The sequence below is a fragment of the Dermacentor variabilis genome, chromosome 7 (assembly GCF_050947875.1).
Source record: "Dermacentor variabilis isolate Ectoservices chromosome 7, ASM5094787v1, whole genome shotgun sequence".
Classification (NCBI taxonomy): domain Eukaryota; kingdom Metazoa; phylum Arthropoda; class Arachnida; order Ixodida; family Ixodidae; genus Dermacentor; species Dermacentor variabilis.
This window is the reverse complement of record NC_134574.1, coordinates 165,814,256-165,838,731: the sequence shown is the minus strand read 5'-3', so window position 1 is coordinate 165,838,731 and position 24,476 is coordinate 165,814,256. Positions and strand designations below refer to the sequence as shown.

General features: G+C 47.7%; 1 protein-coding gene across 1 annotated transcript; it reads left to right on the top strand.

Annotated features, from left to right (window-relative positions):
• On the top strand, window positions 1–24,476 carry LOC142588459 (lysosomal proton-coupled steroid conjugate and bile acid symporter SLC46A3-like). The gene is made up of 7 exons (XM_075700218.1): window positions 1–272; window positions 5,825–6,434; window positions 6,693–7,124; window positions 9,986–10,219; window positions 12,489–12,572; window positions 15,914–16,070; window positions 22,396–24,476. Exons 2-7 carry the CDS (start codon window positions 5,918–5,920, stop codon window positions 22,505–22,507), a joined length of 1,536 nt encoding a protein of 511 aa, XP_075556333.1. The 5' UTR covers window positions 1–272; window positions 5,825–5,917; the 3' UTR covers window positions 22,508–24,476.

The following is a 24,476-nucleotide window of genomic DNA, read 5'->3' as shown; positions in this document are numbered from 1 at the left end:
GAGCGAGATGTTCGAAGAGAGGAGCCGATAGCGTTCGCCCGCGCAAAGTCTGCAGGCACGCCGGCGAGGCGGTATGCGTTGTCGAGCTTTTCAAAGCTACGACGCCCAGAAAAAGTCGCGGTGGTGTGCCAGTCACCCAATACTTGTGAGCAGAGCTCGCTGGACCATCAGTGTGAGTCAAGCTGCCCGCACGTGCGGTGGTCGTTTGAAGGAAATGTCAACGGAGCGGCGGCTTCTGACGACAAAGATCGTCGCCCCCGCTGATAAATAAGGTGAGTGTTACTGTTTCAGTTTTACGTATTGCAGTCTTTTGAAACAACTCCCGCCTAAACTTTGATCTGCGGAACGTCCGTGGAGCGTGGAGGCACATGTCCTGTCTCGGGTTTGCGCATTACTTAAGCGCTCGCATTCATTTCTACAGGATACATGTCCCAATGAGACCCTAAACTATCGATGATATAGTGTGATTCACGCATTTTTTTTTCTTTCTTTCTTTTTCTGTGAATTTCGCTTTTTTTTTTTCTATCGCTAGTCATATATTGCACGTGAAGCAACGTGCCGAGCTTTTTGAGATACATCAAAATGGCGATACAGGTCACTAGCTGGGATGTGACCTCTCCAGTTATCATTAAACTTTTTCTCTGAAGTATACCGTCACGGGGAGATATGTACAGAAATGTATACGCAGGACCCAGTAGAGTCCATGTTGGACTGCAATCATGTCTTGCGCAGACCAGAAACACACACAGAGCAGCGGCTGCACTCTTGTCGTTGTAGATGTATATATATAGATGGCGCGTACATTCCTACTCTCGGGGATTGGCCAGGAACCAGGTAGTTCGGTATAAAATAAGGAGACAAACTTCTAGAATTTGAGGTTAGAATCATAAGAGATAGATTGGAGAGAATGATTATTTTTATCGATGGGGGCGAAATGCGAAAGCTCCGGTGTACTTAGATTTAGGTGCACATTAAAGAACCCCAGGTGGTCGAAATTTCCGGAGCCCTCCACTACGGCGTGCTTCATAATCAGAAAGTGTTTTTGGCACTTAAGACGCCATAATGCAATACAGAATGATTTTATGAAAGTTGTAGCCGGAGTAGAAAGGTCCTCTCCTTCGTGATGCAGATGACGAGAAGACGGGGAGCCGACCCACACTGTATTCTTGAAGACATTACGTGCAACCTCACACTTCCTCAGCGACTCTCTAAACAATCGATCTGAAGGAGGCTCGGTTATCGGCAGTGGAACATTTGGAAGCAACACACAAGAACGAAACATAAATTTACACGGACGGGTCAATCAGCATGGATTCTGATAGGTGTGCTGCTGCATTCTGCCCAAACCCACCTGTTACAACATCATTGCCAACACCACCATGTAAATTGCTCGTGGCACTGTACCACTTTGATGAAATCCAGAGTAAAGATGGGGTCCGACAGATGGAAACACACTGTGGGATACCACACGACGTCACTCTACTAACGCATTAAAAACAACACAAGGGTAACAGAGCAGCCTTTGACAAAGATAAGTCCACCTATAGAAATGTCGGTCAGCCTGCCTGAGGCACTTTACACTTGTTTATCCAACTTTTAGCTCTGAGAGGAAGCTCAGCTTTGGGCTCCAGGGATACTCAAGTTTTCCCATTTAAATACACGTGGAACACGGATTTTCTCTTCCTATCAGCTATTTCCTGCCTGCACTAAATGTATTCCGCGATCATTCTTAATGAATGTGAAATTTGTTACGCTTCCGGCTTAAGTCTGCGTCGACCTTAAGCTACGTCAAAGCGACTTCCATGCACCATTTGACTCTGTCTCTGCATGGAAACATTCAACTACAGCGAACGTTGAGGAACGTGTCCAGCGACGACAGAGTCCATTAAAATTTCTCTCTCTCTTCGTTCGAAACATGCTAACACGGACAGGAAGAACAGTCAGAGGAAAGTTGACAACTCGTTGGGTAGCTACAAGCCGCAACTTGTTTAATATGCTCGTGGCACACTCACGCTTGTAGCGAGAGCTAAAAGACATGTTTTTCGCCGCAATTTAACACACACGAAAGGAAGACACATAATGACAACACGGGCGGCACTTCCAACTGGTTTACAGCGCACGCGTACAGCGCATGCGTGTATGTGTATATATATTCATGGGTCACAGCCCAAATTAAACCTGTTGGAAGTGCCGCCCGTGTTGTCTTTATGTATCCTTCTTTTGTGTGTGTTAAATTGCGGCAAAAAACATGTTTTTTAGCAAGCACCAACTAGGCCAACAAGCAGTTCTGTTGTAGTGAGAGGTCCGAGTTGAGGGCAGACACTTGTACCGACGACGTCAAGTCGGGATTCGGGAAGCTTTTGTAAAACTCGGAACATTCGATTTTGAGTTTCCCAGCACTTCTACCCCGGTGGTATACGTGGCACTCAGATATTTGGATATACTAGTCGTCAATACACGTCCACTGCGAGAGCAGATAGCGACTTGACGTCACTGTTTCGCAATTCCCGTAGGAATTCAGCGTCGTCTGCCCGGCGACCAGATTTTTGCCGAGAAGTCCAGAGGTATCGTAGATAATAGCGCAGACGAGAAGACAAAAAGTAAACACAGAACACGTTGGTTGGGCCCTGGAGGGAGGGGTCGGGGTCACAGTCAGGCTAGGCTCGGTGCGTTCGGGATAAGGGCTGCTGCGTGGAACGGCTGTGTGGCGAGAGCTGTGTGGTTCGTCTGCTGGTGCGCACATCGCGCGAACGCGCGCTCCAGACGGACGCCACCCAGGCTTGTCGTCGCGTGTAATTTCTTTCCCAGCAGGAATGTCGGCCGTGATGGGTCGACCTTGTCCTACAGCAATTTTGTAACAATAACTTCGTCACGTTGTAACACTGAGTGGAAGTGAAAGTGAACAATTGCGCCGCTTTTGTTTCAAGCATCAACAAGGATAGAGGAACACAAAAAAAAAGGTAAGAGAGCCTTTGTCTGCTTTCCTATCGACCTCTTCTTATCAGAGCTCACGTCTGGCTCGTATGTTTCAGTACAGAAATGTGCAGTTGCAGAAGGGGGCTTCGCACTGTGGCAGCTCCATAGTCGCTGCCTCTTGCGAGAGCATTCTTCAAGTACAAGTTCCACTTCTATCAGCGCATCATTGCGTGAACTGCTTCACAGGACGCACTGCTATCATTGCTATCATTGGCGCTAGGCCGGTCGTAACCGCCGTAACACGCCTTCCGCGGTGCCTTCTGCGCAAGAGAATCGTGACGGAGACGCCGAGTTTCAGTTGCTGCATTGCATGCGTCACGGCGATTCCTTTATCAGACCAAGAAATCTCTAGCCGCAGAAATTAGGGGCAGGCGCGGACAACTACCACATGCTACCACAATGCATTCACGCATATATGCAACGCGGACACACGATTGTTACTCTCTTTCTAGAAGCTGACAAAAGCGAAGCATACATATACAACGCGTGCCTCGAGTATTCGTGCACTCGACATTGACGCGGCTATCTGAGGATAGCTCGTGCTTCCGTTAATACCAGAGATAACGGAGCGGGACAGTGATAATGAAGAGGAAGCTAAGACACAAGAAAATACTTGAGCGATTGTTCAGAAGGACTCGATAACTGAGAGTATGCCGTTTATATGCCTGCAGCATACATGGGGTGTGAAGAAAAAAAAATGTTCGAGAACTTCGAGCCCCAGGCCCAGAGTTTCCTAAGAAAATTACTGGCGCTACATTCTGAGGGAGGGCAGAAAAAATATCAAAGGAAGAAAGGTACGGAGGCCAACCAGAAAAGGAAAAAAAAAAAGTCAGGTTTGTTACACTGCACGGGGTAATAAGGATTTAAAGAGATAGAAAGGGCGAAAGGTGGGTGGCAAAACAGAATTCGGCCCTGAATATTACGAGGCGACACTATCACAACTTATCTAGCAGGTCTGTTATTCGCAGGAGGCGAACTACAGCGCTCCGACTTCCTCTAGCGCTTAAGTCCTTTGTGACTCTATGGGCATGCATCCTATACGGGGATATATACATTGTCCCCAAACAATGTTCGTCATCTATTCTGCGTTCCTTTCCTTTCTTTAACACTGCGCGCCAGGTATTTTCGGGTCATGAATGACATGTACGTTATCGGCGTGACATAACGCTCTTCACAGGAAAGCAGCGAGACAGATGACGATTATTGATATGGGAAAAGATAAGCCCACAAAGGGGGGTAACATGTTTTCCAAAGTGATAGTGTACAAACTTTAATAAATTGTCATATCTTGCAGGGAAAATATTGTCCCTAAAAGAGTAATCGCTATCTTGCCTGTCTTTCCTTCGTTTAGCACTACAGCCGCTCGCAACATTTCCCTGTCAGAAACTCTATATGCCAATGTGGTATGCGCATGCGCGATTCGTTCTCTGAAAACACGGGGCGCGTATAGGGTTAAAGAAATCATGGCACGCAAGATAGGTGACGAATATTGTTTGGAGACAAGCAGGAAAAGGTGCAAACATGCCAGCGTGGGAATAACAGCTAGAGCGATATATATATATATATATATATATATATATATATATATATATATATATATATATATATATATATATATATATATATATATATATATGATGATGTCCTTGATGAGTTTGGCGCTTACCCACTCGCGGGGATTGGCCAAGAGTCGGGCAGACTTTGCTTAAGTGTTCAGAAAATTGAGGCAACAACCTAAAATTTTGTTACATGAATTTAGGCGAGAGAAAATCGAAACGGTTCAGTAGACTGTCATGCTACGTAGAGGAAAAAAATTATCTATAATATATCAATGCGGCAATAGAGGAGGAATAAATAGAATAATACGGTCATCAATGAAATCGGTTTGATTCAATAATAAATTTTTCTAAGGCGAAGCACACATTCCTGTGTGAGTGCCCAAGCACAGACGCTCCGAAAGACAGTAGTACCGGAGTGTTCAATGGCAGGCCAAGCTGTCGCACTGTAATTTCTAATGTCATTTTCCTCACGGAGGAGAAACGCCGGCATTCCAGCAAGTAGTGCTCAATCGTCTCTAATGCATTGCAAAAATGGCACAATGGGGATATTGCCAGACCAGATCGGTGCATGTAAAAATTTAGAGATGGGAATCGACAACGTAGTCTCGTTAATGTAACTTCCGTTTGTCTTGTTTTGCAAAACTTCCGGCTCCAAGGAAATTGTAAGTGGCGTAGTTCCAAGGATGATTTAAGGTTCGATTGTGATGTTAAAAGGATGTATCTTCTGAACCTGGCGGACGTGATAAAACCCATCGTTGGAAGAAGGGGAAGCACTGGGCCGCTGATAGAAGCCTTGGCCAAGCTGTCTGCCACCTCATTCATAAATATGCCTTTGTGCCCAGGTACCCATATTAATCGTAAACTTCTCAATTGACTAGGAGCCAGTGAGTAAAAAGTTTTCAATATGTGTGACTCGCCGGGAGCAGTAAGTGAGGTGCACAGCGACAAAGAATCATCTAACCTTCTGCTTGCCCTTCTCTTCCTCTTCTTTACCTTGTGGCGTTCTTCGTTGCAGTTACAATATATATGTATATACTGCGGCTATGGAGTCGGCAGCTAACTTTGAAGAAACAAAAAGAAAAAAAAAACGGCGAGGCGTGTTTTGTACCAGTAGTTTTTTAAGACTTCCATGTGCTCGTACATGGCGTCGATAGGTGTGACGTCTCTAAAATAGTTGTGAATGGAACAGACTACATCGCCCCTCTGCTAAGTTTTTGTCTCGCGGTGGAACGCAGTAACTTAGTGCTAGTGCAGTAACTTAGTGCATTTCACGCCGCCTTCTGTTTCAGGGCAAGCCGTACCACGGTGCTCGCGTCACCGGGAGCTGCCAGGGCCGCGGCGTGGCTGCAGCTAGACTTCGCCACGCCTTCCTCCTAAGCCTAATGTGCGACATTTCCACGAACGGAATGGATTTCACGATGTCGTCGCACAGCCGCCGCCGCCAATGTGGGGCTTCCGACTTCGCCATGGAGGCGTTCGCCTTCATCTACATCTTCGCGCAGTACACGTCGACTAGCGTGTACAAACTGCTGCTGGCGATCTCGGAGTGCGTCTACCGCGGCGACCCCAGCTGGCCAGACGTCGTCGCCAACTCGACGACGAGCTCGACGAATGGCTCCGCGCAGCTCCTGGACGAGTGCGTCGATGCGGTGATGAACGCCACTGGCGGGACGGAGCACCCACGCGTGCGGGACTTGGTTTTCAGCCTTCCGCTCGTCGAACTGGCCTGCTCTCTGCTCGTCTGCTTGATGGTGGGCGGCTGGAGCGACGCCCACGGCCGGAAGCTGCACTTCGTACTCGCCGTGACGGGGGCCCTGATCAAGGACGTGTCCGCGCTGGTCTTCGTGCTCGCCAGGATGCCCGGACGCAACGCCATCTACGGAGTGACCATTGTGTCGGGCGAGTGACTTTCTTACATTACAACGAGCGTCTTTGTTACGACGACCAAACATATTTCCTTCTCTTTCGCTCTGTTTCCCCAGAACATTAGCGAAACGTATCGCGCACGTTACCATGTGGCCGCCCGCTGGTCTCAAACCAATGTAATGGTATCAGCTTACGTTACCTTGAAACCAGAGGGGTCATTAATTGATTTGATAAATGGATTGATCATCCTTCTTTCGTCCTTACTGTTCGGCCTTGGACTCCGACCCGCAGGGCTCCTGGGGAGCCTCAACCTGTTCACGGCCGGCGCCCTGTGTCACGTGAGCGACAACTCTGACCACAGGAGCCGCACGTTCCGCATCGGGGCGCTCACGTTCGCGCTCTACGTGGGCAGCGCGGCATCTGTGTTCGCCGAGAGGCTCTGGAAGCCGCTCGTCGCCTCCGACTCGTTCGTACGCATCGCCGTGTCCGTGGTGGGCGCGCAGCTTGTGCTCGACATGGTGTGCCTGGTGGGCGTGGCCATGGTGGTGCGCGAGTCGCTGCGCGTCATTCCCGGGTACCACGGGAACCCCCTGTGGAACTTCGTGAGCATGCGCCAGGTCAAGGACGTCGCCATGTTTGCGGCACGCAGGAGGCCCAGCAAGGCCAGGGGCTTCATACTCGTACTCTGCGCCGTGTTCCTGCTGGAACGTTTCGTATACTGCGGTGAGTTGGCTTTTCCACACGGCGAAGGCTGGCACATATCGTTATAGGAGCAGTTCATCTCTGGTGCTATATAAGGATTTAGACTAATGGCGGCTTTCTCTGCCAACTTCCTCCCTCTTCGTGCCCGAGTGTCTCGCCTCTATGACACGTTGTGGCCCTATATATGCGCAACACTGAAGAAAGGATGGCCTTGGGCTCAATTGTTGCCCACGCTCTATGTTAAAAGCGCAGGAAGACGACTTGAAAGCAGTGAATGAGGTTTTAATTTATCTTACTTCGGTAATGGGCAGCGTGTGCAACAGACCTGCGCTGATGTATGCGGACTACACAGTCCTACTAGCGAACAATGCAGGGGGGATTGCAGTGACCTGCGATACGTGTGGCAATGAAGCGACAGACATCTAGGCCTTAACTTTAGCAAAGAAAACTCGGGCCGGGATTCTGATTGTTAATGTCTCGAGTGATCAAGAAGAATTATTTGTGGAGCTACTTGGTCTTGCATTGCTGATGAGCAAAATTTGCCCAACAAAAAGAAAACACACACAGAAAGGTTTTGTTTTCCCTTCCTGCGTGCGTTGCCTTTTGTTGCACTAATTTTCCTAATCAGCAAGTAATCCATCAAGACACGAGTATTGCCGCGGTATTATTACAACAGCGAGTCGCACACAAAGTAAAGCAATGTAAATACCTGAGCGTATAAATAAACGAAGGGGAGACCTGTTCAAATATCCACCAAGGTAATCTGAGGCAAAAGGTAAGCGAAATGTAGCTATGAAATATAGAGCACTTTGAGGATACAATAAAAAAGTAGCAGTTTCACCCAAAAGGCGAATCACGTTAGCGATGGCAAAATATTCCACGACGTAAGGTTCGTAGTTTCATCAGCCACATAAATGGCCGTAAATATTCGCTTACTAACAAATAATGATGTCATGCACACACAAAGGCAAACATCAATATATCTCAGTCGATGACCAACCGACACTCGTTGTGACAACGCTGGCGTGTGAAGAGCGCCGGCACATTTTCGAAACTTGAGATTACGAGATTACAACATGACAGCGCGCACGAAGCCCCCTGCCATCGCAGCTCGCCCATAGTGTTTGCACCCGCAGCATATAACGTCCAAGATGCGGCGCGCGGGTCGCCGTATAGCCACGGCCTGCTTAAGGAGTAGATGCGCGCTCTTCTCCCCTAGAGCGCGCTTGATCCCGCAACTTCCGACATTAGGCGCTGGAGTCGCCAAATTCGAAGTCATCAAAAAGAAGGTTAGAGAAGCACAAACGATAAATTGGATGCAATGGCTGAAAACAAAAAGGAATACCATGGAAATTTTGTACGATAGCACAAAGGGCAGTGCCTCGCTATTTGGGGTCCGAGCTGGCTGCCTATAAAGACAAAAAACATACTGGAGCAAATATTCGGAACAGGATGAGGCATGTGTCTACTGCAGCAAAAAATTTGGTACAACTGAGCACATACTACAGGAATGCAAAGGTACTCGCCAAGCTAGACCAGAACGTAGGAAACGTCCATCTTCCATAAAGGCTGGGATTCAAATCGAATGCAAACAATAATTGGTAGACAGTCGATATTAACCCAACTACATATAGAGTATACGTAGAAAAAGGCAGGGAAGAGATTAATAGAACCAGGAGTTGTTACAGGCATAGATGACTGTACAATATAAAGAGGTGGTTTAACGGAGAAAGGTTAAAGGAAAGATAGGCAATATGCTCCACTTCGCCCTATTTCGAATGGGGTGCCAATAAACATCATCATAATAAAAGGGCAATATTGTAGTATACCTCACAGTAGCACGAAGCTACAAACGAAATCACTACGGGTTTCTCAGAAAGAAGGCTTCCTAGTCGAATAATTCGTCTTGGTCCACGTTTCGAACCCGTGACCAAAGCCTTTCCAGGGTGGTCGCTATACCATCTAAGCTAAACAAGAGGCTTGCAGATCGCAGGGCGAGGGTGAATCAACTCGATACGCGCGGCACTAAATATAGCAGATCAGTTCGGAAATGTGCAAGGTGGGGGAAGCTAGATGAAAGGCTGTCATCCGCCTAGGCTAGATCGAAGCTATAGAACACGAAGCAAAGAGGGCTTTTAATAGAAAACATTCTTTGCCTCTTTCCAGCTACCTTAATCGCGTCTGTGGTCTGTCTGACTTCTCTGGGACTTCCTCGATAAAGAAGAAGGTATCACAGTTTCACCATAAGGGCAAAGTAATGAATGCGACAGCAACATGTTAGAATGTTACGCGAAGTGTAAGACTCGTAGCTGTATAGTGACAGCACGAATTGAAATAAACGTAAGCTGACTAAGTAAAAAACGAGCTGTTGTGCTAGGGGTTCCCTGTTTGAATCCTTCCATCGGACACTTTCACTTCTGTTTATTAAACCATCCCTCTCGACTCACCCTCGCAGCTTCCACTCTCGCACCTACAGCGTACGGCGCACCGATGATATCGCACATGGACTTTATACGGGACCTCAGGGCGACGCCGACAACGGCGGAAATTCGCCTGGAGTGTCCATAATCGCAATAAAAGATCGCCGTCAACCTGAACGTACAGTTACTCAAGTGATATTGCGCAACAAAAAACGACACGGACGTAAGAGAAGAAGACACACCGAGCGCTTGGTGTGTTTTCTCTTACGTCCGTGTCGTTTTTTGTTGCGCAATATCACTTGAGTAACGGGTTACCAACTTGCCCGGAATGCTGCTCTCATTAAGAACGTACAGTATTCGATGAAGCTACAACCGCGTTCGCACGCGCGATTTCTCCGCTTGCTTACTTCCGCAGCTATGCTCTGTTTCGACGCGATATACGAACGTCGGTCGACGCTGCAGGTGAGCAGGAGGTGTGGGCCGAGTATCTGTTTCGGCGCTTCAGCTGGACCCACCAGGCGTCGCTGATGCTGGGCCTGCAGTTCGTGTGCGAGGCCATGATCACGATGCTCGCCGTGTGGCTGGCGCACAGCCTGGGCTTCCGGGACTCGTCACTGGCCATCACTGGCGCGGTCTCCTTCATGGGCGCGTCGGCCATCAAGGCGATCGCGCTCACCGGCGGAATGCACGGCATCGGTAGGTGTAATTCTACTCGCGATATACTTACTGTTTGCACTAGTTCGCGAGGCTTTTTGTCGGAAGCCGCTTGTGTGTCACATGTCTAGCCGGCTAATCGCGCAACGTTTACTTGCGATGGAAAAACAGTCTTAGTTTACGCCATGGTTCGTGAAGCATCTTGTGTCTCACATGTCTAATTGCAAAAAAAAATAATTACTTGTCATAGCAAGTTATCTTGGTTTTCGAATTGGTTGTCGAATTCTCTTGCCTGAAGCCTACTGTCTGTCATATGTCCAGTTGCGCAAAATGTTACTTGCGGTAGCAAGCCATTAATACTCTTTTCACTGGTTCAGGTGTTTTTTTCTAACGCCTCTTGTATGTCATGCGTCTATTCTGATGTGAAAGGCACGTAGACGATGACACACATAAGACACGTACACATATGCTATGTGTGTCGTCGTCTACGCGCTTTCCAGCTCAGAATTTACTAAGCCAACAAGCCCAGTTTTCCATCTTATTGTAATATATGTCTAGATACGCAAAAATTCACTTCATTAACGTTTGCACTGGTTTGTGTCCCCTTAATTATCTGAAGCCTCTTGTGTGTCATATGTCTGGTTACGTTACGAAAGAAGAAAGCAATAGAGGAGGAAAAAGACGCAAAAGCATGTCCCAAAAGCTCGGAGGCAACAGCCACTATTCACCCAGTGTATGATAGATGGCGCGACAAACCGTGCCGCAGCCTACGCCGGAGTAGTGCTGCAGCAAACAAAGTGCTTCACCAACGCGCGCTGTATTCGCCCGTGGGTTGCGCAAGCTAGTCACCACGTGCGCCATATATAAACGGCGATTTACAGCAAGTGCGCCTACAATTGTCAGTGGCACCTTGTGCAAAAGACCTGCACTTGCTTTGCCGCAAGTCGTTCCAGACGCAGTTTTATGCGGCCAGCTCTTGATCTTTATCTGACGCCTATTGAGACGTATTCTCTGGTCGCCGTCTGCGTATGCAGATCGCCTACAGACACGTTGCCAGCAGCGGTCGCTCAGTGGATGCGTGGGCACCCTGCTGCTGAGTATACGAGGTCGCGATTTGGCCACCGGGCAGCGGCGGTCGCATTTCGGGTGGGGCGAATTGACAAAACGATCGCGTACAGTGGGTACAGAAGGGCAGGGATGACATACAGAACAGAAAATCCAGTATGATACCCTGCACCGTGCGTTAAGTGCACGCTAAAGAATAACAGCTGGTCAACTTAGTTCCGGAAAGTTCCGGAGAAAGATCCAGAACCGCACACTACGGCGTTTCTCACGGCCACCGTGTTCCATTCTGATACTAAATCCCTTGACGTTTATTTGTCTACAAACATAATTATAGCTCATAGTAAAACATCGGTATATTTCTATAGGCTGCTCAAATAAAATTTTGTTACGCTGTAGCCCCGGCCCACCCCATGCTTGTGTTTACATGATCCCAACAAAGCGACTCGACAAGCCTTTGTCAGGTTGACGCAAATGCTCTATAATTGTGTCGCACAGATTGAATTCTCCTCTCTCTGTAGTGATATGTATATATACAGACTTTAATGATAAGGTGGATGTCTGGCCGATCGACTGCCATGCTACTCGAGGTGTTCAGTGATAATTAACGTATACACAGCTATCACATAAGCATATAAACGGATAGACAGCGCACAGGCGCTTCTTTCTGTGGCCAGAAAGAGAAATACAAACTTAAATCATAAGCTAAAGATATTACCCTACTTGATTGCCTTGTGCTGGGTGGTAATTATGGTATACACAGTGATCCTACAAAAATACAAGCAGCCCACATAGTGACGCACAATAAAAATATTCACAATGTTTCGTTAAGGCATGTGGGCACCATCATCAGCATCGCGTTTGTGGCGCGTAATGCGCAGGTGGCGCTTTGCCACGGGTCAAGAATGTGCCGCAGCTTTGAGCTCGAGTCGCGCTGCGAGTGTAGTATACCGCATTCGAAGACCACTGTCAAGTAGCGACAGCAGGCACATGCTACATGCTACATGCTGCAATCAAGAGCGTAACACACAGAGCACGTTGGCGTGTCCGTCCTCTGAATTTCACACTTAAGCAGTTTGCGTAGGCCACGTTGAGTCTATTGCAGCGAAGGCACGCTTCATCTCTTGCCTATTGGAGACTCGCGGCACACATAAAAGTCGCAAGACGAATAGACTCTTGTGGAGGAGGGGGGGGGGGGGGGGGGTCGTACTGATGCGCGAATGCGACACGCCACTTTCTTTTATTCCAGCTGTTATCGTCGGCTCGCTGTCCCCCCTTATCGCCATCGCAGTGTTGGCTTTGCTGACGAAGCTGATTCAACCTGAGGAATTCGGTGAGTATGTCACACAACTGCGCTTGGCGAACGGCACAGACAGTGTGCTGCAGTGAAGACGCTTCTCGTCCCGTGCTACAAACAAATGTGCGACGTTACGTTGCAAAGGGAACGCGCAATTTCGGGAAGGCGCAGAGATGCCAGTTCTTGAGCGAAGTGGCGCTGAAGCGAGCGCAGTGTAGGCCCAGATAACTTCTGCTGCTCAATAACTTCAGTTTATTCAATAACGAACGCCTCCCGTTTAGGCAGCCTATATGCAAATTTGTCGTTTTTTTTTTTCGGATTACTTAACCAAGCTCACCGTGTCTACATCCCTTTAAACATGTTCCTAGGGGTGGGCAGCGCAACCCGGACGAAAGACGCAAGGATGCAGACCATACGAGCGCTCGTATCGTGTACTTCCTTTTGTCTTTCGGCCGGGTTTCGCTGCCCACCCCAATGAACATGTTCAATCGTCAACTCGCCCAGCTTGCCGTGTTAATCCCTTCAAAGCAATGTGCAGAGCTATAGCGTCACACTTCTCTCCTTCAACGAACACTTAGCACAATACCACGTGCGTCTGCTGACGCGTTTACTTGTATCAATACTGCAACTGTCATTGCGCACCACATGAAATGACTGAAAGCAGTTGTTTCTCCTTTTCGATCTCCTTAGTTGGTTGACTGGAAGTCCAATCCCGAACGGCATTACATGCATGTATGTCACGGTGCAGCTAGATTCACCGCTGCAAGTTCTGTAAATTGTAGGCAGGAACCAACTTCGGACAAAACAATGAAGCGTACGCTCTCTGTCGTATACACACTTTGTAAGTCTTCCCGGACACTGCACGTTGACCACAGAGCAACTAGAAACACGCGAAATATAGTCATAGTTTCGAACCCAAACTATGTAAACAAAATATCAAAGTTCACACGTCATCCTGGTTAGAGGTGAAGTGTCCGAGCACATCATAGGCTGTAATGATGCAAGTGGCGAGTGTCCCCTGCGACTAGGGCCGTCCATGGATGACAGGCGGACAGAAGACGTGGAAGGATAGGTTACGAGCGTAGGCCAGGAAGGTAGGCCACGAGCATGGAGGCTGTGGCCTGTGCTCCAGTGGACGCCCCGCAGACGCGTACACCAGCTTTACACGTTGAGCCGTAGGCTCGGGAGCGCCAGGCATAGGCAGGAGCCCGGACCCATCGTCCGACCAGGCTGCTGCCTCCTTCTCTCCTCTCTCACATTGGCCACGCTCCCACGTTCCTCGCTCGTGCCACGAGACTCTGCCCGGAGGTTCTTCTTTTCTGTCCTTGGACTTTTGCCGGTGCCACTGCACAATCAAACTCGTGCCTTCGTCGTCGCCGTTGACTTCGCCCTTCCTTTGCAACGCAGCAGGCGCGCCTCGCGACAACGTACCAACAATTTAATACCCCAAGTCAGACGGGCAGACACTTCGAGCGAGTGCACTTTGCCTCGCTAAGTGTCACTTCGGCGGCATGCTGCTAGACGGCAGAACGAAGCGTCATTCGGGATTGATGACAATAACGACTTAGAATTGCAGAGCACTTGATATGATTTTTAGCCAAATCAAGAGTTCGACGAAAACTCGTCTGGTCGGGATTGCTCTAGTAACCGCCTCTGGAAGAAAGCTTCCGAAAGAGAGGTACCCAGATGTTGTGTATAACATTCCTTGCGCAGCCTGTAGTTACGTCGACAATCGGCGAGACGGGCAATTTTCAAAGGCGCATCAAATAACACTGTCATGATGTCAAAAAACAAAAAGTTTCTTCTAACGCTCTTGCCCAGCGTTCTGCAACAGAAGGACATGATATTGACTGGGGTAGGGCTCATGTGCTAGCCACTGAAAGTAATTTAACCTCGCGTTTGCATCTCGAGTCATTACTAATCCAAATCACTGATACCACGCTGAACCGTAATGATGGCAGCCATCCTTCCGTTTATTCCCGCTGTTTGCGCCATCTATTCACGCGTACATAATCCTCTCCTCCCTTTCGTTTACTTTCATTGTGAACAAGGCCGCCCGTATGGGAGCCGGAACGTCTTGGTTTCTTTTCATTTTGTTTTTTGGTCGGCGTCCGTTTTACCTTTGACTATGATTCTTAGCATTTTGAGATTTAGAAACGGTTACTCTTTTATTACAAAAAGAAATGCTTATTTAAAAGAAGTTTTGCAATAAAGATATTGATAACAACAACATAATATAATGTTTATTTTTCATCATCACACCGATGTAGGAAGCTGTAGGTATCATAAAAAACACCTGCCGTGGTTTCTTAGTGGCTATGGTGTTGGGCTGCTGCGCATGACGTCGCGGGAACGAATCCCGGCCACGGCGGCCGCATTTCGATGGGGGCGAAATGCGAAAACACCCGTGTACTTAGATTTAGGTGCACGTTAAAGAACACCAGGTGGTCCGGAGTTCCTCACTACGGCGTTCCTCATGATCAGATAGTGGTTCTAGCACGTAAAACCCCATAATTTAATTTTTCTTTTTTGTAGGTATCGCAATCTCGTTAACACATCAATTTGTTTTTGTCAATACAGGCACGGAACATATCCAAAGACACAAAATGGCGTATTCCGCCGAAAATGAGCATTTCAAGCTTATTTTGGCTTCACCGATGTCCCAAAGACGGTCATAACATCTCAACTCACGAAGCAGTGATCTTAGAATTAGTGCCGACTCTGCTGTGAGCATTTATTTATATATTCTTGAGGCACTAGCTGCTATCGAGGCTACAGCACAGCAAAGTGAGTTCGTCGAACAAAGTCGCTGGCGAGTGAACTTCACAGGGAGTGCCGCTAGACCTTCCAGTCTGTCAGCCTGCGAGTGACACTAAAGGCGAAGTGCCACTCGCCCGAAGTGCCACCCGTCTGACTGGGGTATAAACAATTAAAGATCATTTCGTTATCATGCGGACTTCAGAAAAAAACTTCATAGTTCACTTTGTTTAGAAGTGAGAAAATATTCGACATTCTATTCAACATAACTTCTTTTTTCTCGAATATTAGTATTCGATTCGATTCGGAAGTTTCGCTATTGGAAGGCAGCTATTTCTTCCCTATTTCTTTTGTACTCTCCTTGCGTTGTTTTGGCCAGTCATCATCATTATCAGCCTATTCATGTCCACTGCAGGACGAAGGCCTCTCCCTGCAATCTCCAATTACGGTAACGTCCTCTAACTTCGCATGACCTATTTCTAAAACTCCCTACTGTTTCGGTTAGTTTCCGCCATGTCTGCAATATTTTTTTTTTCTTTTGGATACCTTGCCCGCGATTTCCTCTGTTCTCGAGAAAGCCTGCCCCTCCCTACAGACTGTGTCCTCGCGCGTGCGTGCAGGCTCCCTGTTCGCCAACGTGGCCGTGCTCAGTATCGTGGCGCCCCTGGCGGCCAGCGTGGCCTACTGGGAAGTGTTCGCGGCCACGAAAGCCATGGTCAGCGAGTTCATCTACCTGCTCTCCATATTCGTCGGCACCGTGCTCTGCCTGCTGCTAGTGTGAGTATAGGTCCCCTTTGTTAGGGGTTCCCTTTCTTTCTTTCTTTCTTTCTTTCTAAACGTGTCCATCGGTTCCCAGAATAGAACGATTCGCATTGAAAAACACTAATTGCACTTTGGCGTGGGGAATCGAACCAGCGCTTATCAGGGTATAAGTCGGGCGCTCTAACCGTTGCTACAGGTAAAGTAAACAATAAACCAAAATAATGTAAATACCGCCAAACAGAGATCGCATAAATGCGCACGTAGTCAGGTCGCAGAAAGGCACTTGAAATGGCAGGTGTGCTACGATGTTGATGCGTGGTGCTTTATGGCGCAAGGGCCAGGTATGGCCAAAGAGCGCCATGACAAGTGGTAATGTTAACGATGTGTTGTGAATGGCGTGGACAATGAATTCCTCATGGTAGATGCGACATGGCTGTAAAAGGGCCTAAAACCTGTCGCTGTAAATGGCATAAAATACATAGGTGCTAAAAGAATGACACTGGTGCGCTACGAGAACACGCTGTTCTCCTTCTTGTCCTTGTATAAGATAGATTCTGCACTTACTGGCAATGCTGCAGAGCCATCAACATGAATTCAGCGTAGTGTTCCAACGTGGCCTCAGCTTGGCATCACCCTAACTAGTGCTCTACCGTAAACATATGCGCAACTGCAGCTCTGCGATGTATATCGACCCGCGACTGTAGGGCAACCTTTCCTGGGCAACCTGCTTAGTGGTTTTGCGAGTCATGACCAGCGACGTTATCGACAACGTTCCTTTCTGCGCACAAAACGTTGAGCGTCAGATATTCACATAGCTAAGTATAAGCCTTATCGTGGTGGCGCGTACTATTCGGAAACCATAGTTCTGCGACAGAGGCCAATTAAGAGTAACGCCTGTACGGTTTGGTCTAGTAAGGCATCGTTTCAGGATGCTGTTTCCAATTATAGAAAACTCGCAAAGGCACGCTGCACAAACAGGGCAGAGGCAGAAGAACGAATACAACAAACACGGCCCTCGTATAGTATTTGTTTCTTTGCCTCCGTCCCGTTCATATAGCGCGATATTACAAGTTTGCTAGTCATAACCAGCTCACCAAAGCTCACACATTGTTAATTTCTATTTTCGCTCACTTGGCATAAAATAAACATTGCAACCTACTGAAGCAAATGGAGACAAAACTTCTATTATATTTTTTCTTCAGAATCTCGCGCCGAAGCCTCACCGTCGGCACGTTAGTCTGGCGTCGCTGATTTTGTTATATAATTTCTCGCATTTGGGCCGCTCTGGCACAGGTAAAGATGCCAGAAGTTGCTAGGTTGTCTGTTTGTTACTCTACAATGCAACTTCTTCATTGATGAACTATTTAACAGACTCGAGTAGACACTGTCGAAATCCACAACGTCACAGTGAGCTTCACGGACGCCGTAGTGGAACCGTGGACTAGTTTTCACCCCACGGGGCTCTTTACCGTGCGCCCGAATCTCGGTGCACGAGCACTTTTAACGCGACAGCGTTAGGAGCCCTTCTCGCAGAAAATTCTGCGTTGGCGTCCGGAGTCGGACGTCGTTCCGGCAAAAAAATTTTTCGAACCACACATACCCAGGACGTTCATGTCACGCAAGGAATTCACTGAACTAATCGAATTTCTCAAGCTAAAATGCGTGGAAAATCGTAAAGTACGACTTACACACAACCTACAGACATGATAGCTCTCGGATTGGAATTTGAATATACGAGAAAACATAACTCTGTTACGCGAGAACTCAAACAAACCCCTTTTCCAGCGTTTCTACAATGCACAGACCGGAGACTACGTCCGCTATTTGCGCACGCCGGCGCGGAAATATCTCAGAGTCCACGGAGCGGCGCGCCCGCTTCCTTGAAACGCTTCGAGCTGGCGCTCGCAGTGGAACGCCTCGCGTTGGGCGCTCACGGGAAGACTACAAATGAAGCTGTGCAGAGTGACATGGGCTGGACAAGTTTTGAAGCGGGAGAAGTTCACGGTAAAATTGATTATGAAGAACGACTGAGGAATATGGAAGAAAGTAAATGGGCTGGGAGAGTGGTGAGGTATTTGTACATGAGAAATATTAGTTCACAGTGGAGAAAAATAACTAGGAAGCTTACCAGCAAGTATGCAGCCTGTAGGGTGAGCAACACAACAACAAAGAACGTCAAGTGGAAAGTCAGGGAGTCTGAAATAATTTCATAGGTGGCGGCAATGGAAAAGAGACCTGCCATGAGTAACTACGTAAGAGGAAAAAACGAAATCAGGAAAGAAACTATTTATGATAACTCAAAGGAAAGCTCATTACTTTTCTAAGCGAGATCGGGATGCCTTAGAACACGCACCTATAAAGCGAGATATAACAAGGAAGGAGAAGCATTTGCTTGTGCGGTAATTAAAGCTAAGGAAACGATGGAGCATGTTTTATTAAAATGTGAAGACATCTGCCCAGCGGTCGATTTAGGCACCACTGGCCTCCTTGAAGCCCTTGGGTTCAGCGGGAGCAGGGGAAAAGTAAACACGTCCGCAATAGAGATTAGTAAGAGGCGATTGGTAGAAGAAAAGTAGGGAAACGACAAAAAACGGAGACGTACAAAAACAAAGTTCACAATAGGGGGTCAGAAAAATTGGTTATGTGAATTCATCGTGGGGTTTCTTTTTTTCTTTCCCTTCTTTTTTTCCTTTTTTAACCTAAGTAGGGCATTAGGAAATATAATAGCAAGAGCTTGGTGGCGCAACCCACCGCCCCGTTCCAAAGGGGACACTCATAACATAACATAACATAACATAACATCCGTCCGTCCGTCCGTCCGTCCGTCCGTCCGTCCGTCCGTCCGTCCGTCCGTCCGTCCGTCCGTCCGTCCGTCCGTCCGTCCGTCCGTCCATCCATCCATCCATCCATCCATCCATCGCGGCCCATGCAAGTGGCCGCGTTTCGACCAGAAAGCCCGCCTTCGTGCCACAGAGTTCCATACAATAAAAATTGTAGGAAGCTCTGTACTTCGTGCATAGCGTTCGCCGCGAGCGTTTACCGGTAAACATTACGACGCTGCAGTTGCCGCGAAGCGTGAGAAGCAGTCAGGGATCTTTGAACGCTATCGCTTTCCACTCTTAAAGGCGAAGCTTAAGCGTCCTCAAAATTTTTGCATATCGTGGCATCCGGGAATCGAATCTACGAATTCGAGCTCATCAGAACGCCGTTCATAATGCTACTTATACTTGTGTTACAGGAAACCCAGTAGTTAAAGTTCAAGCACGCGCACCGTGCGATAGTCGCGACAGGAAGCCGCCATGGATACAACAGAGTCGAAGAAAGCTTGAAATAAGTTGTTGCGCATCAGAAAAAACACTTGAAGTTGCCAAAAGTATAGGGACGCTTATCTAAACAGCAGCTTAAGTTCTGGAGACACTCCGGCCTGTTTGCCTGCCTATCTTTGTCAGGAGGCCCCTTCCCCCTTCTTTCCTTTTACTTCTTTCCTCTAAGTCACTATATATAGTGCTCTGTGGGATGTTTACAGGACGTTCCGTGCTTGCGCCTTCTAAACCTTGCCCTTGTGAACGCACAGTCTTTCGGCCAAAGGACGATTTGTGACATTGTGTGAGTCGATGCTGCGCTGTAGTGCTTCGTTTCGAGCAAAAGCACTCGTTCACAGCCCACATTTATCGCAACCGCGAAATAGCCCTCATGGGTCATGCAAAAACCGCGAGCACACAGAGGCTCTGGTCAACTCCGCATAAATAGAATCACGCTTTCTTGCATCCTTTCTTTTCTTTTTATTCGTAAATTGGACAATATCTGCAACCAAACCAAATTAACTCTGTCGTAGCCCTAACAGTGTGTCGTAACCCTAACTTTTAACTCTACCCCAACACTGACTGTCAAAACTTCCTAACCTTGCTTTGTCCCAATCCTATAAAGTTCTGACAGAATCCATCTCAAACGAATGTCGACGTTCTCATGTGATTAGAACTGAATCAATGTAGCGGCACACCGTATCGTCACCGCAGAAACGCGTCATGTACGGATAATGCATGTACGCAGATGGGCATCCTCCCTCGCGCTTCCCTCTGGGCACACTGCCCCATCTAACGGCGCCGCCGCGACATCTGCGAGCGGCGCGTGTGGGACTGTATACGCGTATTGAGCAAATATTGCCAGCGTATCTATCGTTTACTTTCCTTTTGCCTATCCTTAAATATATTCTCTTTTGTCATCGAAGAGCGGCGCATAGCCAGTGACCCAAGTCAGCGTCGAGGACGTCGATTGATGAGCGGCACATACTGACAGCCACATACCCAGTGACACAAGTTGGCGTGAAAGAGGCTCATTGAGGAGCGGCACGTACCCAGTGTTGTATCCGCCGCCATGCCCTGCCCGGCGAGCCCTAGCAACGCACACAAAAGCCGTTTATTATTAGTCCGCGATGGGTATTTATGCAGATTCATGTGAAGTTAAGGCGCGTGCCTAGCGCCATATAGTTTGCACAAGTGGGCTTGTGTCACTGGGACGCAATTTGGATGAGTTGGTTGTGCATTGCTAAATGTTCTTTGCGCTGGAACACGCGGGCAATGAAATGGGGTAGAGGACGCGCTTCGGGTGTCATGTACCCTCTCCCTTCATCCGCGCCTCCTAGCGCAAAGACAATTTTGCAATAGAGAAGCAGACACGGGAATGTGCGTGAACTATCCTAAGAATGCTAATCACATGAATACCTCCTAAGACCCCAAGTTTGCCCCAACACTGACTATAACCCCAAACTCGTCCCAAACCTGACTGTCCTAACCACTAGTTTGCAACAACCATAACTCTGCCATAATGCCGAACTTTGACCCAATCCTAAATGTGTCCCAGATCCTAACCCCGCGACTTCGCAGCAACCCTGACTGTCTTAATTTTGGCAACCCTATATATTTTAATTTTATTGCGTACTGTGTAGAATACACACCGTAATGTGCGAGAAAAAAAAAGGGAAAGAGAGAGACACGAGACGAAAGAGCGCAGTTAAACCAAGTGTCTTATTTTTCGGAGCGCCATGAAGCCAATATAAAGGCAGGTTACAATTGCGTCAACTGAAGAAGCATCTGAACCTGAACGAACTAGCCTGCCAAGAGATACTTCTTGAAACTATTGATCTGTTCTAGCGCCAAACTTCGCCCTGAAAACCTGTCTGTCATGACCTCCTAACTTTGCACCGACCCCAACTCTGTCCTAATCCCCTGACTTCGCACAGAGCCTAACTGCCCCAACTTTGCCCCAACCGTAATGCTATTCTAACCCAATTACTGTCCCAACGTCCACCCTCCTAACCTCCTCATTTTAACCCCCCCCCCTTAATTCTGTACTAAACGCCTAACTTTGCCTCAGCCATTACTCTAACTCAACTACTCTTTAGAACGAAGTGGCCACTTGTTCCCTGTCAAAAGAAGATCCTTCCACTCCTAAATCGCCTGCACAGCTCTCAATGCTGGCAGCGACCGACTGGTCAACGCTGGAACTGTTGAGCAATTGAGTTCTGGCCAAGCGGTCGTTTCTTGCTCCTTTTTGGAGAGAAATGCAAATGTGGGCTTGTGCTCGAAAGTTTATCGGCTGGATGAGCGTCCTGCTGATCAACGAACTACGAGATATTAAAGCAAATAGCTTTCTTTGACTCTTTTCTTCGTTCTCGTTGTCGGCGGTCGGACTTTCTTCGCTGACAGAATGAGGAGGAGGTAGCGCCGTAGAGACAAGGAGAGGCTGGAAAGCGAGTTACTTAGTTCAAAAGGAGTTGTGTTTGAGCAAGGTTGTGGTAGTCTGCTACACATTGCTTTTTGTCGCAAAAGAATATGATACAGAATGGCCACACATAGCAATCACAGGAGTGTAGTGTTATAATCTAGCTTAATAACTTATGTTGCTAGTTTGTTTAATCCCCGCAGAAAAATGGGATGGTAGGCTCCATTAAAGCCGCCTATGAGAAAGCAAAGACATAGTTAAATATTAGAACTACACATTTCCCCATAAGCATTCCACTCAAACATACTAATCCTACATAAAAAAGGCACGACAAGAGAAGTGTCCCATAATCACTCGCTTTAGGTAAAAGAAAGTTAACGTAAACTGTGCAATAAAAACACGTACAGTTATACGCGCAATACACGAATGTAATTTTAACTAGTGATGACACCAACACTCAACTCAATATACTATAGAGTTCATAAATACCTACAAATCAAAACAAATTAATAGCTTGCTGTCGACAATAAAATACGTGCTGTCAAAGCACGCCTCTGTTTAAGCTTAATAATTCTGTTCTGCGTCCGTTCAACCTTGCAACTTTACGTTCGTCCCGCAGGTACGTCCGCCGAAACCTGCACCTCGGAAGCCTGGGAGACTTGATTATTCAGGAAGAAAAAGTGCCGCTTCTAAGCCCTAGGCAGCGGGACTTCGGAGCCGCCATCCTGTGAGGACGCAGCACTGGACAAGACGCGTCCACGCCGTGCATTCTGAGAACAGCGCTTGCTACATGTGTCTGTGTTTGTGCGCGTGCACTGTGACCGCAGCGATGGGAACAGCGGTTCAGGCTCCTGCAGCTAGCAGATAAAGCTATTAGGGGCCCAAATACTCGGAAGACACACCGCTTGGTCAAGACGTGCGCACATCGTGTCTTCTGAGCACTGTTGCTTGCTACGCGAACGTGTAGACCACGTGCGTGCTTGTGCGCGTGCTTGCGCGTATCTGTGACCGGGACGCTGTCAGCGGTGGTTATGGCTGCTGCTAACGAAAACGAAAGACAGGAGAAAACAGATCACGCGCATTAACCACCATAATCTGGGCCGGTATTCTCGGACGGTCACTTTTGGGGGACACTTTCGCAATATTTGAGATGACTACAGAGTCAAACGCACCGGATCGAAAGCATTCTTGGTACAATGACAAGCAAGCAGGCTGGACGCCGACGCAACCTGCGCCAGTCGTGCGAAATATCGCGAAAGTGAAAGTATTTCCCGAATGTGATCTTCTGAGAATACAGGCCTTGAAACGTCGACTCCACTCGACACTCCACCTCAACTCGACTAGACACGATAATGATGAATGAATGAATGACTTCATCTTTGAAACGAGACTGTACGGCATATGTACCACCACTCTCAAGCAAATTATTTGGGTTCTCACGCAACTGTAATGTCATTATGCATGTTTTAATCCCACTTCTTGCTGTCTTTAACGAAGCGCTTTATTGCACTATACCGTAGTCACGTACCAATCTTTATTTCGACGTCACTGCGAATCTTCTCCATTTATGCGACACAGATCTTCCAAACGTCTCTTGCATGTGTTCCCCGCGGCAATGTTTACCTTCTCATTTCATGTCTTTAAACACTATGAAATCATGAAAACTGACCGCATTTTATCTACACTTTGAAATGCGCACTTTTAATAATCTAACGAGATATGCGTCGTATTTTTGCATGCTATGCACGACAATAATGATGATGGCTAATGGGATTCTTTATGAACCGGGATAGCGACAAAAAATCACCAAGCCTGTGTGAGCTGCGTAAAAGTGTTATCGCATCGTAATCTAGCATTCTACCTATCTGTATACTTTACCTCGTAATATTACCATCGTCTGCGACGATAGCGTCCCAATCTTTTCCCTGCTCTTTTTCACCAACACTAGAATCGTGCCCTTGCTGGTCTTCGCCTGTAAATAGTTAACGCTCCCATAAGCTTTGAACCCCAGCAAACTTAAAAGGCGCACTGGTCATATTGACAGCGCCGACTCTCGACTGGAGTGGGTATTACACTCCGATGACCACCCCTCCCCCCCCCTCCCCCGCGATTCCAGCGCAAACGTTTTGCAACCAAATGCTCTCGGCGTCCAATCGAATGCTTTTGGGTGAAGGTGTTTTTCTTAAGCAACTCCTCCTCGCGTGAATTACCGAGAAACGTTATTGAAGTGCAATGCCTACCTCGGCCGATGTGTGGCGCTGTGCTCGACTCGACCCGTAAGGAATGTCCATCTTCCAGAAGCGCTGGAATTCAAAGCGGGTATTGGTGGAAAAGAAAGCGGGGAAGAGATGGTAGTACCAAAGTCGTTACAGGCACAGTGATATATCGAGGTTTTAATGAATGGAGAAAATATCAAAGAGAGATAGGCAAAATGCTATACTGCTATGCATGTATTTACTGACTGACCCAAGCAGGTCAGATGACTGTCTGTCGCCGCCCTGTTTCGAAAGGAGATGCCAACAGAGATCATCATCATCATAATGAAACCACGGAAGAGCTTCAAGTCGACGGCCGTTTGTTGAACACGGGGATAGAAGGCACTGTCAAGTCTGCTTCGCGAACGAGTTCTGTCTCAATAAAGAACATTAAAGAAAACAGCCGTTTCTGTCCGAGCACAGATTCGCGTTCCCTATAGTTAGC